The sequence below is a fragment of the Hippocampus guttulatus genome, chromosome 13 (genome assembly GCF_054856545.1).
Source record: "Hippocampus guttulatus isolate MCC_2025c chromosome 13, RoL_Hgut_1.0, whole genome shotgun sequence".
Classification (NCBI taxonomy): Eukaryota; Metazoa; Chordata; class Actinopteri; order Syngnathiformes; family Syngnathidae; genus Hippocampus; species Hippocampus guttulatus.
The window spans coordinates 6820756-6837725 of record NC_141273.1 but is presented as its reverse complement, the minus strand read 5'-3'; the positions used below and the strand labels follow the sequence as shown (position 1 = coordinate 6837725).

At 43.3% G+C, this 16970-nt stretch overlaps 1 protein-coding gene across 2 annotated transcripts; it reads right to left on the bottom strand.

Annotated features, from left to right (window-relative positions):
• Positions 1 to 11483: 11483 nt before the first annotated feature.
• On the bottom strand, positions 11484 to 14851 carry LOC147196127 (protein L-Myc-1b-like). Of its 2 annotated transcripts, XM_086127983.1 has the most exons (3): positions 14606 to 14851; positions 13762 to 14323; positions 11484 to 12777 (listed from the first exon to the last, which is right to left on the bottom strand). In XM_086127983.1, the coding sequence occupies exons 2-3, from the start codon at positions 14273 to 14275 to the stop codon at positions 12203 to 12205; spliced, it is 1089 nt and encodes a 362-aa protein (XP_085984109.1). In that variant the 5' UTR covers positions 14276 to 14323; positions 14606 to 14851; the 3' UTR covers positions 11484 to 12202. The 2 variants fall into 2 exon arrangements, with proteins under 2 accessions (XP_085984109.1, XP_085984110.1); XM_086127984.1 differs by lacking the exon at positions 14606 to 14851 and having other exon boundaries at positions 13762 to 14573.
• Between the last annotated feature and the right edge of the window lie 2119 nt (positions 14852 to 16970).

Genomic DNA, 16970 nt, shown 5'->3' with positions numbered 1-16970 from the left:
GAATTAAAAGCAAAATAACCAATGGAAAGCATGGACCATAGAACAGAAATAGGGACATAATGTATACATCCATCCAATTTCTGAACCCCTTATCCTCACAAGGGTCGCGGGCTGGAGTTTATCCCAGCTTTCTTCGGGCAAGCTGGGGTACACCCTGAACTGGTTGCCAGCCAATCGCAGGTAACTTAATTTAATGTAATCCTTTTTTATTTTTTTTTTTAATATCCTTCACATGCAGGGGATAGGACAGCATGGAGCAGCACTGCCTCACTTGCCTACCCTGACTGCACATCCCATTTTGCTTCAGGCATGACATCTAAGTTTCTGCTCAACAACTCTCAGCCCATCATTATTTACAAGGCAAATAAACAGTTGTTGGATGGCTCTTCCCGCTCTTACTATATTGTCTTTCGGGTTGAGTGAACGCTGGCGCGTTTTGGCTGCCGCTGCTCAACCCATGTTGTTTTGTGTTTTTTGTTATTGTAAAGTGTCCTTGGGTGTCTTGAAAGGCGCTTATAAATAAAATCTATTATTATATTATTATTATTATTAAAGCCCGGACTGCACCTAAAGTAGCAGGAAGTGTTCCTGCAGTTATTTCAAATTCTTTGGCAGTCTTGATAATCCCGTCTCAGAAGTTTGATGTCACCTCCTGCAATCCACAAACACGATCCTCGGCGCGTCAAATGAGAAACCACATTGTAATTAAAATTATTTAATGAGCTGCAAATTACCCCAGTGGCTGCCACATTCAAATGCACTACAATGGCAAACAGCTAAAAAAGATCGTTGGATGAAGTTGAGAAAAGAAGTGCATTGTGTACATTTTGACAGGAATATAATTTAAAAGATATGTTATGTGCCACTGCTGTATAACAGCAACAAAGAACAAGGGTTATCTCAAGGGTCACATATATTGAAGACGTCCAACAGATCCATACATGTGTCAGCACTTTGGTGACAGAGTCACTCTAACATGAAAAAGCATCTAATGGAATGGAAAAAGAGTTGGGGCTCTAATTTCATGACTGATATTAGTTTTGCACAGCACGTGACATATCTCTTGTGCGGGGGCGGGTTAGATCCGATGTTGGTCATTTCCGTGACAAGCGCAGGACAGCGATCTCCGCCGCTGTGAGAGTGGTCATAACTGACTTTGGTAATGGTAAATCAAAATGGCTCCTTTCATTTTCTTTATATTTGGTGTGTTAGGGGGTTTTTTGTGTGTGTGTGGAGGGTGGAGGGGGCAAGGGTTGTTTCAGGCACTGCTACGAGTTTGCTGCCCAAAACCACTACGCGCCTCACCTGTTGCTTTCACTGAGGCATCAATAGAGCAGTAAATCAACCTTCAAGGTCTAACCGTAGACATGTCGACCAGTCGGGTCAACCCCTACAAGGAGCTGGCTAATCCCAGCATATAGTAATTACACTTGATACAGTACAACCATTTTATTTCTTTACATTGTCTTATATGTTTTATGATGTTTTTACACAATAGAGTGGGATTTTCCTTCAATGAAAGAAAAAGTAACAGTACGGTGATTTTCGGGGGGCTGGAATGGATAAACGGCATTTAAATTCATTTCAACAAGGAAACGACTTGATAAATGAATAAATTGAGTGATGATCTTGGTCATGGAACGAATCAAACTCATGAATCAAAGTACCGTTGTAATTATTTATGATTATGTCATTGTGTAAGAAATTGCTTATCCGTAACTGTCTCACCCGCAGAACCTGTCCACCTTCTTTGAGATTGTGTCATAACCAAAATAAAGAGGGATTTAAAAATAATAATAATTTGTTTCGAACATGCATAAAAATTTAAGTATCATACAATACAGTAATTTGTGAAAAAAAACTGCAAAAATTAAATCCCTCCCAAAAAAAAATTTAAAAAAAATATGCAAATAGAATTACAAATGATCAATACAACATCGGTGATATTTTACCTGTTTCCACCTCAATTTTAAGTTTAATGCGAGTGTCATGCAGTGTGACATCTTAAGAACTTTTGATGGGTTCATTATAATGACCGCCATGGTGTTTGCAGGCACAGATGGCAGTAGTGTTTACACTAATGGGATTAGGGTTGTCTTCAGATTAGACAGGCAAATTGTTAGGTCTGATGCAATGACATTGCATATGCTACATGGCTCCAGTTAACCTTTGTTTAACCCGGATATGAAAATCCAACCAAAAGTAACATCACCATCGCCTGATTTGTATGCGGGCATCGTGGAATCGGTTCTCACTCATTGACAGGGTCGTTGTGGGTGTGAATGGTTGTTCGTCTCTATATGTGCGACTGACTGTCGACCACTTCAAGTGGTCAGCTGAGATAGAATCCAGCAGCCCGTCCGCCCCTGCTCAGGATGAGCGGTGTTGAAAATGGATGGATAAAAAGTGTCACCGTGTGCGCTGACGGGGTGAGAGCAGTGCACAGTTGCTCAAGTGCCTCCCACACGCCGATCCATCAGCCTGTGTTCGTCGTTGAAATGACCAACATCGGGTCTAATCCACCTCTGAGCAGAGTTACACTATGAGTCGTGCAGCATTTGCAACGCTCCTGAAAATAGACCCCAAAGCAATGGTTCTTAACCTTTTTAGGGGTACCGAACCCAACTAGTTAATATGCACATTCACCGAACCCTTCATGAATGAAAAATAGAGGTTTTTTTCATAAATTCAAGATGTAAAAAAAAAACATTTTTTTAAAACTGAAAAACAAATTCAAGAGATAAGTATCCAGGTACTTAAAAAAAATTGTACGACGTACTATAACGACAGTCACACGTTGACGACTAGGCGAAGTAAATTTCCCACAGCACTGATTGGACAAGCAATGTCATGTGATCATCCGCAGCCAATGATGGCCAAGCCGGCGTGTCATAACTAAATGACATGTTGAGTCAGGTCTGTCTTAACCTCCATGGCATAGGCTCCGTCGAACCCCTGAAACCGATTCACCGAACCCCTGGGGTTCGATCGAACACAGGTTAAGAACCACTGCACCAAAGAGTGGACTAATACATGGATTTTTAAGGTGAATATCAACTATGGGGCGTAAAAGCACAAATGGCTTGCCATAAGTTTCAGTCAAGTAATGATGTTAATATTGCCTCAGTTACTTGGCAATAGCATAGTTACTTAGCATTCAACAATCAATATCAGGCTATCAACAGAATTCTTCATGTTTAATCAATTGTTTTGCCCTTCCCTAGTCAAGACAATCCCCATTCTTTAATTCGATAATTTTTCAAGTCATGTAAGGGCAGGCGCTGATAGAGATAATATGTTTTTGGTGAGTGGGAACGACCGGGAATCCAAACAATGTCCAGCAGGTGCTAAAACAGGAACTTGTCAGGCTGCGTGTGTTTATTTGGTCTTGAGAGCAGCAGCAGCGTGACTTTACTGAAATGAATGCCATCGCAAGCCAAACAGTTTAACACCAACCCAGAGAAAGAGGAACACATACACCCTGTTACAACTGAATCATCGTTGTTATGTAACGCTGACCTTCGGACGGGGAGGGCATGGAGGAACTGATCAAAGAAGCATGACCCAGATCAGCAAATACATACACGCATACCTGGGGAACAACAAACTGTGACTGTCGAGATAGGAAGTCGATACGGTAGATGAAAAAAAGGATAGTGTGGGAGGGGCCGACTGGGGGGCGGGGAGACAGTAAAACGGGGGATAAAGATTATGACTCGCACGCCTGTGAGTAGTGACTGCCGGCTCAGTTCCAGTGACACAATCCTGCTGGAATGTGGGACAGTAGGCAGAGAGAGAGAGTACAGTGTGACGAGAGAAAGTTTCCTTAAATCTGTGTGCGTCTGTGTGTGCGTGCCGTGTATGTGTGTGTGTGCCTTTGCGCCTACATGACAGTAAGCATCTCTTCCTGCTTGTGTTTGCCACAGCTTCCTTGACTGTCAGCCTCTCGAACATAGACATAAGGGAAGGGCAAGTGAGTGTAAGCAAGTTTCAGGACGAGACAGCTTCTTCCTCCAGCTAAGCATGCAACCGCCACAAATCTTTTGAATCACATCCCAATGAGTGGTTATAACATTCCCGCCATTTACACACAGTGCGTTTGACGTGATCTATTCATCTTCCGCCTTTATTATGTGTCCTACATTTGCGAAATGGAGGTCAGTGATAAGAAACACCAACTGCAATGTGTTTGGGGTCATTATTCACACCACCTCACTAGGTAAACACACAATGCAAGCTGGGCCAGGTAGAAGACAACTGTCAACAATGGCAGAAATATTGCCCAAATAGTGTGTGTGTGTGTGTGTGTGTTTCAACTACACAGGCAAAGAGACTCAGCACAAACTAGCGGATGCGGATGTTGCAAAACTTGACCCTCCCTCATTCCAAGAACGAAGATGCATTTTATCTCATTGCTCAATTCAAAAGCCTGAAACGGTGAAGTTGATGTTGTCAGCGCAACACTTATTTAAGCTTCACGCCTGAAAAGGAGAAGACCTGTCCGTTTCTGTTTACATTTTTTCAATTCTACTCAAAATAGCATGGCTAGACATGCGACCACACTTTGCAAACAATGGGTAACTTTCCACATTGGCCTATGATGCAAAATGTCAATTTTGTTCACCGTGCAACATCATGCATGACAAGATTTGACACAAAGTCAGGCCATGTACTGGAAAATCCTCATCATAACCTGAAGCTAAATGACATCAAAATTTGCGATGTTCCATTAGGACTTGGCATTGGTGAGGATTGGAAAGATGCAACAATTTTTGTTGTTGCGAGTATCTCTGTACATGCTGCAGGACTAGTCCCCAGGACTGTTTGAACCACACGGCACTCCACTCTGTATTGATCACTTCCTGGTTTTCTACCAATCCCCTGCCACTCACTCATATTGAGGTCATTATGGTGCATTCTGGGCCTACGGAAGTTACTAAAGGAACCTACAACAAAACTGCAGTCTGAGCATTCAATAACTTGAAATGAAATTAGTTCTGAGGTTGAGAGTTCAAAACAAGGCTTCCTGTGTGTGAGAGGAACCCGGACTCAGAGCAAACCCACACAGAGAACATGAAAACACCACACAGGAAGGACTGGGCCAGAATCAAACCCATGATCTGTGCACAATGAGGTGAACGTGCTAACTAGTCGACCACCGTGCTGCCCCTAGTTTATACTTTCCGCTACCAAATTTTCAGGTGCACCAGCCACATGTGAAAGGAAACCCTCAGTATGCTCCCAAACATGCTGAAGGAGTCTTGCACCTGCACGCAAATCAAAGTCCGCCAGTTTTTACTCCCGTGTGCGCCATGCGCTGTCTGCAAAAATAGAGCCCTGTGTCCCAGTTCAAGGTATGCCCCACTTCTTGCACAAAGTCAGCTGGGATAGGCTCAATCTTTCCCGCGACTCCAATAGGGACAAGAGGTGTGTGTGTGCGTGTGGGTCGGGGTTGTGGGAGGCGGTGGGGTGCCTTTTTTGCCGGCAGCAGCGATCTAACTGTGACCCAAAGCAAACATGAACTCAGTCTGTTTTAAGTTTGTTGGTAATTCTTATTTACCTTGCCCTTCATGATCCGTCAGCAATCCGACCGGCATGAGCTTTGTTCCGCCCACATCCGATCCTACCAGGAAATACAAACCAGCAGGTACTCGATACGATGCCTGGTAAGGATGAAACCACAAATCAGGTAGAGCTATACAATTAAAACACACAAATACCCTCATTTGTAGTCCTTGACATGTGACGGGTACCAAGTCCGGAGAATAATTTAAGCGGAAACATTCAGAGAGTAAAACGCTATGTAAAAGATACAACCTTACTGATTTTGAACGCGATAAAGCAATGAGCATCTAAAATGGCTGAGATCAAAGGTCAACTCAGCCCATATTGTCACCCTTCTTCCCAGACTACCACTTAGTCTGTGATTGCACCACATGTAGATGTCACACACACAAAAAAAAGCACATTGTCAAAGAGATGAAATTGAGTGTGCGTGGAAAGAGGAAGTAAAGAACAAAAAAAAAAAAAGGCCTCTCTCCACATAACCAAATCATCCATTCTCCACAGGCCCACCCTGATCATGTACATCGAGTTGTGTATTCAGAATAATGTGCCAGATCGATGTTCCTTCAATACTGGAAGGGAAAGCAAGAATACTAAAGTAAAAAGCTTTGAGTGCATCAAATGGTTCCTTGTGGCTCCCAGATGGGGAAACGAAAAGAGCCGCATACATTCTAGACGTGTGTGTGCATGTGTTTGAGCGTGTGCGCGCGCCTGCGTTTGTGTGAAAGTGCTCACATGTGCACTTCTAAAGTTTTGTGCGGTGCGAGACTTAAAACTCCGGAGCTGAATTTCTGGTCTGGCAAGTTTGTGGAGTCGAACCGGTTGAGCAGAGCGTCTCCCAGGATAAAAAAAAAAAAAATAGAATTTCACTGCTAACTCGTTCTGAAAAGTCTGCTTTTTGACAGAAATGAGTTGGGTGTGATCTATTGCGGTTTATCTAAACTAGACCGGTGCAATTGTACATGCTCAGGAGCCACCAAGACTCTTTTGGTGTAAACGTTTTTTTGGATCTGGATAGCCATCGGTTAAGTTAAGAATCAATAGAACTGTTAAGAATCAATAGAACTGTTTCTCCACGTGAATGTGAACGAGATGATATAAGCGTAGCTTGATACTGGCCTGAGGTCGTATATCAGTCACAATTTAACTTTCACTTCCTCGTGCAGTGAAAGTTTCAACCATCCGGTAACAACTGGTAACAAATGTGACAGAAGCATTTGTCAGATACCTTCACTCTGTTGAGAACCTGAGTTGAAGGATTTTGTACAAGAAGTAAAGCACGGTACAGGAGACATTTTTTTGTCTGTCCCAATGAGACGTAATGTTTTGAGGTTACTTACAGTGCTCATTGAACTAGCTTGTGCAGTGGAGAAAGAAAACCTTTATGTCAGAAGGTGCTCAACAGTTGTACTTACCTTCTTTTTGTTTGATTGTGAACATAATCACGCCCAAAACGTATTTCTTACCAAGTACGGTTTGTAGTGTACTTAGATTTTCACCGCTGTGTCGCCGTAGAATTCCGACACAAATTTGTGTTTCGTGACCAATGTCGCATATCAGTTATAGATGAAACAAAATGCATGAAATTAGATGTTCTCTGCTCAGAATCAGACCTCTCCTATTTCAAATGCGGATTTTTTTAAAAAAATGTTTATTGGATATTTGCCAGTGTGACTAAATTGCATCAGGATGGACTGGATCTAGCCTGTCATGTCTGGCATCATTCAAATAATATACAGCTATTTCCCAAAACAATATGTTTAATCAGGAGTCCAAAAAACAATTGGTGTGTGGTTCTCAAAGGAGCACCAACCCATCCATAGTCTCCAAGCGGCCTTTATGATGTGAAAATAAAATGTCAAGTATGTGCTGCTTTGATGTTGATGCGCGCACACGTCGGCAGGGCAAAGGAACAAGAGCAACGACTTGTCTTGTGCCAACTTGCCAATTGGGAGATATTGTTGCTGTACTTGGTGACTTCTCCAACCGTTTTATGAATTGTCACGAAACGCATTAGGGCAACACTAACTTTGGTCCTCGTGTTATTTCCGGCACAGTGGAGGGAAAAGGGGAATTTGCCCTGGTTATGATTTGGGGAGTCCTAATTTATAGACGTCAATGGTTTGCATCATGTCAGCAAACAAAATTAGGAAAAAAAAATTATAGACACCCTCGACATGTTATCCATCCATCCATCCATCCATTTTCCAATGCGCTTATCCGCACAAGGGTCGCGGGGGTTGCTGGAGCCGATCCCAGCTGTCTTCGGGCCGTAGGCGGGTGACACCCTGAATCGGTTGCCAGCCAATTGCAGGGCACACAGAGACGAACAACCATCCGCACTCACACTTACACCTAAGGACAATTTAGAGCATTCAATCGGGCTGCGATGCATGTTTTTGAAATGTGGGAGGAAACCAGAGTACCCAGAGAAAACCCACGCAGACCAAGGGAGAACATGCAAACTTCACACAGGGAGGCTGGAGCTGGAATTGAACCCAATACCTCTGCACTGTGAGGTCGATGCGCTAACCACTGGACCACCGGGCCGCCCATGTTATTTTTGGTGAATTTTGATTTAATGTGATGCTAAACGGATGTAAAGATGACATTTTGTGGTGATTGATGATATTTTTAATAGTTTTTATGATAATATTATTTTCTAAATACATCAACAAAACCACAAGAGTCATTCCGTACACAGTGTCACACGAAACAATCGATTTGTGTGATAGTTGCAAAAAAATTCACTATGTACAGCAGGGGTGTCAAATCCATTTTTGTAGCGGGCCACATTTTAGTTCCCGTTTCACTTGGTGGGCCGTTATGACTGAAACCATATAAAGAACTCAAGAATAACTGTTGATTCAACTATTGTTTAAGTGACTATCATGAGGGGTTTGGTACAAGAAAATGCTTCGAATATATCTCTTATTACATATGAGAATTAAACATTTTGGCAGACATTTTAGGAAGGATCATGGAAGTTGACATGTTTGAGCTGCTTTCCCAGGCCACATAAAATGATGTGGCGGGCCAGATGTGGCACCCGGGCCTTGAGTTTGACACTTGTGACGTACAGTAATCCCTCCTCTATGGCGGGTTCTGGGTTTGCGGTCTAAATCCTCTGAATTTCAGCCTATCAACAAAATATATTCTCCTATTTCTGTATTACTCCATGAAATGGAGACTGATTATCTTTGCGTTCAATCAGAATAACACATTTGCAAACTTTTTTCAAATGTGAGCATGCCATCAAAATGTCCAGTGTGTGTTGTTGAATTTTTGCAATTGGTTTCTTCCCGCTGAAAATGTGTCCTGGGGGGGTGAAAGTGCGCAGGAAGCAGGTGAAACACCAGCCACCAATAAGGCCTTAACAAAGGAGAAGTGTGAGACGGTTGGAGTGCAGGGTGTGCCGGGCTCGTTCATCAAGCTGTACCTGAACAAAACTCTGCTTGATGTGCAACTGACTGAGAATTCCACAGCTCCAGTTACCCAGGCTTGCTGGGACTCGTCTGCGGGGGGGTCATCAACACGGTCATCGAACAGGAACTAACTGTAGTAAACGGACAGTCTTCCTGTGTTCGGAGTAGTACGAAACCAAATGGTGTTTGTACAACCAAACTGCCGGAACGCTGCAACAGTTAAACAGCATCAGTTCATGTTTTCCGCCTTTTGCCCAAAGTGAGGTGGGATAGCTTCCGCCTTGCCCGTGTCCCTCAAGACGACAAGCGCTGTGACAAATGGATGGCTAGGGGGTTTCTCATGATTTGTGAGGAGCGAGGCAGGGAAACCACGGAGACAGACAGACAGACAGGAGAAGAATTCACCTTGCAAATTGCTTGGTTGACTCACACAGAATACTACTGAAATATTTTTACACGACACCTTAGTGCAGTGATTCTCAACCGATGGATGCGGACCCAGAGGTGGATCGGGGACAGGTACTAAAAAAAATACAGGGTGTTTTCGGTTTCATGACAGGGTGTAGACATAGGATATTTTGAGGTTATGCTAAAGTGCATGTAATTAAGTACTTTGTTCAGCGGTGTAAGAATAGGTCACGCTAAATCAGCGTCGTACTGACTGCGTTTCATTGGATTATTTTATATTTAACACGTGCTTTCCATGCAGATATTTGCTGTAATTATGACTTTCGTTCTGTGTTAGGGTACTTAGTGACAGAGTATAGAGTTTTCTGGTTTACGTACAATATCGGATTACGTCGCTCGGAGCTAAGAACGGAACTCGATCATAAACTGAGGAGGTCATGTCCAGGTCACAACGTGCACAATTTCCCAAAACAATTTTAAATGTGGACTCGTCAGACCACAGAACACGTTACTACTTTGCATTTTAAGTTGCACTTACAGTCGTAGCGCCAAACTATTTATTTTACACTGGTTTTCTGTAGTGTTCCTGAGCCATGTCAGTTTTTGATGCAGTGCCGCCTAAGGGATCGAAGATCACGGACATTTAACTCATTCACTCCCAAAGACGTTTTTAAACGTCTTTTCAGACTTGGTCAAGAATTGGCTGGTACTGAATGAGTTAATGTTGGTTTTTGGCCTTGCCACATACATCCAGATTATCTGAACCTTTTAATATTATGAACTGTAAATGATGAAATCCCTAAATTCTTGGAACGTAACCATAGACCATGGACGGGAGTTTGCTATATTATACAGTATATGTATGTGATGTTTACTGTAAACAAGCCAATGTCAGCCATGGCTGTTATGTTTGTAGCATGACTTATTTGTAAGAGTCTACAACACAAATTGTCATAGTGTTTCACTTATTTGGAATGAACAACCCATTAAAAATCAAAAAGAGGTGGTAAACTTACCTGTTGAGCAGAAATATTGCGATTGCGATTGTATACGGGGGCTTACCTGCTATGAGTGTGCCCATGAGGGTACAGAAAATTCTTGACACCTTCATCCATCCAGCCATTCAGGAATCCACTTTTCCTCACAAGGATCGCGGGGGTGCTGGAGCCGATCCCAGCTGTCTTTGGGCAGTAGGCGGGGGACACCCTGAACCGGTTGCCAGCCAATCGCAGGGCACACAGAGACTAACAACCATCCACGCTCCCACTCACACCTAGGGACAATTTGGAATGTTGAATCAGCCTACCATGCATGTTTTTGGAATGTGGGAGGAAACCGGAGTACCCAGAGAAAACCCACGCAGGCCAAGGGAGAACATGCAAACTCCACACAGGGAGGCCGGAGCTGGAATTGAACCCGGTACCTCTGCACTGTGAAGTCGACGCGCTAACCACTGGACTACCGGGCCGCCCTGTCTGTGTCTTATGTGTTGTATTATTTTGTCATTATGTTAGGACTTCAAGATGGCGCCGCAAGAGTGGCTGCCTTTACAACAGCTCCTATACTTTTTGTTCTTTACTTTTCCTTTCATAACTTTGCTGCTGTAAGTTGGGAATTTCTCCATTGTGAGACGAATAAAGGTTTTATTTTTCTTCTTGTACAACTTTCTGCCTCTAAATATCATCTTGCTGGATGGAAGAATAGGCCCATATTGACATCACTCGCTTAGGATAGTTCTATAGATGCCAAAAGTGTCTTTACAGTATGTGTGCACGCGAGTGTAACCTAGATCAGAGCACATCCATGCAGCAGCCACTGCAGAAGGGAGGATCCTCAGCAGCATTGCGCGCATGCTTGTTAAGGAGAAGTCTCAAGGACAAGCTGTCTTACCTCATGTTGTCCAGCAGCTCGCCAATATGACTCTGCTTTGAGGCAATACGCCTTAAAGCAGAGTAGTGACTCAGAAGGCACGATATCGAACAGTTGGCTCTATTCATCTTGCTGTTTATTCGGTTCAACTGTAGGTTTGCTTTGCTTTCAAGGTGTGTTACATGTGGAACCCCCCCCCCCAAAAAACGCTTCACATTTGGTTGCAAATAACGTATCAAAATTTAATGTTGCCGTTGAATGAGCATGCTTTAAAATGAACCAAAAATCAACAGATGCATTGCATTTACAAAGTGACGTGTGAGTGTAAAGTACAGCAGTGCGACTTATCAAACTTTTTTGTTGCATTTTTTACTCCACATTTTCTTAAACAAAATAGAGGCTCCTCTATGCCTAGTGGGCAATCAAACAGAAAAGTAAAGCTCAGCAACAACTGATGATTTTGTTACGCTCCTCCAACCGGGAGCAACAAGCTATTATTTACAGAGAAATATGAACAGGCGCACAAAAACAAACAAACCAGCTCGCACAATTGCACCGTACTACCCTACGGCACTTCACTCCATTCTAAATGTGCAACGATGGAATGAAGTCATCTCAGCTCAATTCCACACATATTCTGAAGGATGCGTCACACCACATTGGAGTTCCTCAGCTCCCATCACAACATACCGGAAAATAGCTTCTGTCAAACTACAAACATCTTTTGCATTATCCTCACTGCATAACTGTGCAAAACAGGAAAGAACCCCCACACCTTGAGTTATGACAAGCCTACTGTCAAAAACAGGCTGAGGGCAACAATTGCTCAACAAAATGATCGTATTCCAAACGTAACTGCGGGCGATTAACAGGAGGCAAGTCGTCATATAAAAATTGTGGCTTTGCAAAAGTGACAAAAGTTCCTATTTGGAGATTCAAAAACGCTTCAGTGCAGCTAATCTGCGCAGGAGATGCTGCTGCCGGATCTTGAGGCGTTTGCGCTCCTGGAGCTGTCGCTTCTCCTTGGAGTGCATCTCCTTGAGGTATTCTGCGGCGTGGTTCAGGATGGCAACCTTGGGGGTCTTGGTGGATTCCAGACCTGGGATCTGATCTCGGAGGGCCAAGAACCTGGACCTGAGGTCGTTCCTCCTCTTCCTCTCCAGGTAGTTGTGGTTCTTTCTGCGATCTGTGTCCTCCGCATCAGAGTTCAAGGAGCTTCCCGAGGGCGAGGTCGGGCGACTGGATGCCAGGTGTGCACGTTTGCTTTGGAGCTCCTCTTCGTCGCACTCTCCTTCCTCCTCTTCCTCCTCCTCTTCATCATCTTCCTCGTCAGGCTCAGTGTCGGGGAAGCGGGCAGCGTAGTTGTGCTGCTGGCGGTGAACCGAGGCGTGGAAGTGTTTGGGGCAGGGGTCCGCACGCACAGTGAGGGTCACTGGCTTGCGGACACTCGCCACTCGGGCCTGGTTATGCTTGCTCTCCACGGTGACAACGTCAATTTCCTCTTCATCATCTGGCAATTATACACAAAGACAACTTTTAAAAGCTCTATAATGACACAACTGAAAGAAAGATGCAAGGGATATTTCATTTAAACGTCACACATTTTCAAAAGATAATAATTCACAATCCCTGTGCGGCACAAGATGAGATGTGGTCACTGGAATTTATCCGATTTCACTTAATCGATGTGAAAACAAAATTTACCTCCTACAAATGATGTACCTTTCTCCATTTAAGCCAGTGATGTAAAGTGACAGGCATAATAATGAAAAGCCCGTCCGCTAAATGTTAGATAGTAAAATTAACGTGGATATCCGACTATCGCTAGACATCAAACAACAGAGTAGTACGTCAATGAAACAGACCTAGATATCACAATGAGAATGTTCGAATAAATTCAGATCAATTATAGCATTATTTCTTTTTTTTGTGACAAATTGTTGTGTGGCATTGCCATGAGATTCTTCTCATGTCAAATGTGTCGCTTGACTCATGAGAACCACTGTCTAAGGGAAAGGGACAATAGCAATCCAAATTAGGTGGCTATAGGAAGTGCATTCCACAGCCAGGCAAGCGCATCACTATTTCCCCCCACGCAGCCTTGGAGCGTTGGAGCAGAGAAGAATTCAAGCCTTTGTCATCGACCACAAGGAACATTAATCAGCTATTGTAATGACAGGACCTGGTGGCAGTAGGCGTCCACCAATTAAGAAATCTGAAAGTTTAGCGCTTTTGCTGCTGAGTGGTGCAAATGCTGATAAATCACAAGGACTCTGCCAATACAGCCCCTATGGTGCACTCTTGATTCTTTCCATTCACGTGAGGAGGGGAAAGGCGAGGGGGGATGGGTTAAATAGCCACAAGACACACGTGGTATATTTTCGGCGAGTAAAGCTATGCTCGGGCTTGAACGTCCTTTATAGTTATGCAATGTTTTCATATTACGTATTGGTAAAGGGCAGTAATGCGGAGGGAGGTCAGGCTGCGCCCTTACCGGAAGAGTCGGTCCGAGACTCGGAGCCAGACGACGCCGTCTTCCTGCAGCTGCTTGCCGGGTATGTGAGAACAGCAGCGGGGTCGACACAGTCCGCCAACGACGTGGCGAGGTGAGCACTCGGCGAGACGCAGTGAGCTTTGCTCGCCCTCGCGGGGCTTTGTGGGCCCGGGGGAGCTCCGGGAGGCTGTGGCGGAACCGATTGCCTGCCGTGGACCGCCTTCTCCAGCTGCTTGCTGGCTGAGAAACTACTCCACATGCAGTCCTGGATGATGATGGAACTGAGGTTGCGGAAAAGCCCCTGACCCTCGCATTCGTCGTCCTGAGCCAGCACTCTGGACAACCAGCTGAGTTTGTCGTCCTCGTTCTGTAGAGTCCGGATGGGCGACAGGGGAGGGGTGGGCAGCAGCTCGAACTTTTTCCAAATGTCCTCGCTTGGTGCGGTTGAATTGTAGAAATCCTCTTCGGTGTCAAAGTCATCCAAAAAATAGTGCTGGTAACAGTCAAACTCCATTGTAACGCCGGATAAAAAAGTCCTGTTTTGGTTTTAGTCCTTTTGAACCTGAAGGAAACATTGCAGTTAGTTCGCCACTTTGTCCCTGCACAGATCACTTCCGACACGTTGAACGAACCAGTTTAATTGTTGCAGTGACGCCGGAGCACATGTGTATCTTGCATAATGTCCTCTCTATATATATTTAAGCGGTAACTACACTTGAGTGGCGATGAGAGCGGCCCGTTCATAACTCGAACGGCTTCAAAGAACATTGTGGAAACTCCATTCAACTTAATAACCGCGACCAACCTAAACTTTCACAGAAAATAGGCCGCATCTACTACTCACCGGCTCGGAAAATTCAGGCCAAAGACAAATCCACTGATAGAGCCTTCAAACCAGAACCTGCCCCCGTCGAGTTGTTTTTTGTTATGTTTCGTTCGCTTTATTTTAGTCGTCGTTTAAGTAGTCAGTCCCGGGCTGCGATTCCGCCGCGTGACGTGTATTGAAAGCCGCGTAGTGCGTTTTTCGCGCCAGTCGAAATCCTGTTATAACCACAAAAGTTTAGGGAGGGGCCTCGTAAATGTCTGCCGCAGAACATCTCCAGCGAGATCCGGGTAAGCCTCTTCATTTGCATAAAGGGCGGAGACGAATAAGCTCACCCCGCCTCTATGACGTCGCCATTTATGGCCACTGAAAATCGATTTTGGACTAAAATTTCCACCATTTATCGCTCTTTACTCATGTACGGAATTTTAATCTGAAGCGGTAGCACTTTGATCTACAAGAGCAGATTTACACAACATTCCAAGTGAAACCAAGGGAGTTTGGAATGTTGGAAGTGCCAAACCAAGGAAGTGCTAAATAAGAGATCTTTGTACACATTATACACTTCATTATTATTACCATATATGACCTACTGTGTGGAAATATGGGGAAATGCCTGCAAAACAAACACACTCCCTATTCTCAACCTACAAAAAAAAGCAATTCGAATTATTAATAGATCAAAATATACGGAACCCACAAATCCACTATTTATCAAATTAAATACGATGAAATTTTATGACCTGGTTGACTTTAAAATCGCCCAATTAATGTACAAAGCACACAATAACCTGCTCTGCCAAAACATTCAGAAGTTTTTCGAAATTCGAGAAAGCAGCTATGATTTAAGAGGTACCAACTTATTCAAAAAACTCAAAACAAGAACAAACATCAAGCAAAGAAGTGTATCTATCAAAGGTGTTAATCTGTGGAATAATCTCGAAACGGACCTGAAAATGAGTAAATCGCTTGCCGAGTTCAAAAACAAATTCAAAAAAATAGTACAAACAACCTACATCAATCAGAGTTAAAATGATAAATTCAAAACATTAAATATAATGATAAATCAGAAATAAGTTGATAAATAGAGAAAGGTATATAAATATCCATTATGAATACAAGAGAAAATTGACACAAGAGTGTCAGGGTGTGGAAGTATATAATCCCGATACAAACCAAAAGGTGTAAAAATATCACGGTAAAGGGTAAAGTATGAGCCTTAATGGAGACTTCTTTCTTCTTACTTTTTTCTTTTCTGATTGATATAAAAATGATTTATTAGATACAATCACATAACGGGGTAGGACTAGATAAGTGTTTTACTTCTTCCTACTCCCTTGAACATAATAACTGTGTTGAATGAAGATTGATTTCTTTCTTTTTACTTTTTCTATCTACCTTATTTTCTGTCAAATTATTACTGTATATATGTTTTATGTTCAATAAACAAACAAACAAACAAAAGCACAAAGTGGGACACTGAAAACACCAATAATACGCCAGTGTTAATGCAGCGGCATTGACTCTCAAATAATTAGCATTTTAAAAGTGTAATCGGATGTATTATTTGTGTTTAAAACCGCGTGTTCTGATCATCTCTAGCGAAAAAAAACAAAGTGCAACAACAACTGAAATGGGCAGCATTTTTCACAGCCCCACTTTGTTCAGCGGAAATGTCGGTGTTGGACAGTCTGCGGCTGGATGGATGGAGGACTTGTGGAGCCGACGAGAAGAAAGAAGCATCAGCGCAGAGCGCCGATGCGTATGTGGAATTGGGAGTCGCGGTTTGGAATTTAAGCGGATTTACATGGGCCAGGAGATGTGAGCCAATCTCTTTTTCGTCAATGGATGCCACAGCCTCTTGTTGCTTTCAAACTTAGCTTGTAGCAGACGTGTGCACATTTTCACCATGACGTCTTTGATCCACTGGTGAAAGGACACTTTGAATCGCTCCTCTTTTATCTATAACTGCTTCAAACAACAAAGTGTATGCAGAAAAAGTGGTTAAGATTGCACGACTTATGTGTTGTGTTGTATTATGTTGTCATTTTATGTTAACTGTTCTTTTGATGGGGGTGCGGGCACACGCAGCGCCTGTGGTTGAGAGGAATGAAATTTCATCTGTGCTGTACGTTACACATGTAGCACATTTGACAATAAAGTAGTCAAAAAATCATCTTCTCATAATATTGCACTACTAATCATAATCATGTAAATTGAAACAAAAAGCAAAAAGAAAGCTGTTGCTTTCTGAAATTGTAAAAAATGGAAGAGCATTGAGACGGTCAATAATCTCTTTTCAAATAAAGGAGACTGATCATGAAAAAAACGTTCCCTTCTTTCAGTGTTGAAAATTAGTGTGCTGCCCCCAGTGGCGGAAACTGCA

Excerpts from the sequence above, each read along its gene's own strand:
- LOC147196127 (XM_086127983.1), bottom strand. The coding sequence starts at position 14,275 with ATGGAGTTTGACTGTTACCAGCACTATTTTTTGGATGACTTTGACACC. Across the intron at positions 12,778-13,761 it reads GTCTCGGACCGACTCTTCCG|ATGATGAAGAGGAAATTGAC; the intron begins GTAAGGGCGCAG and ends TATAATTGCCAG.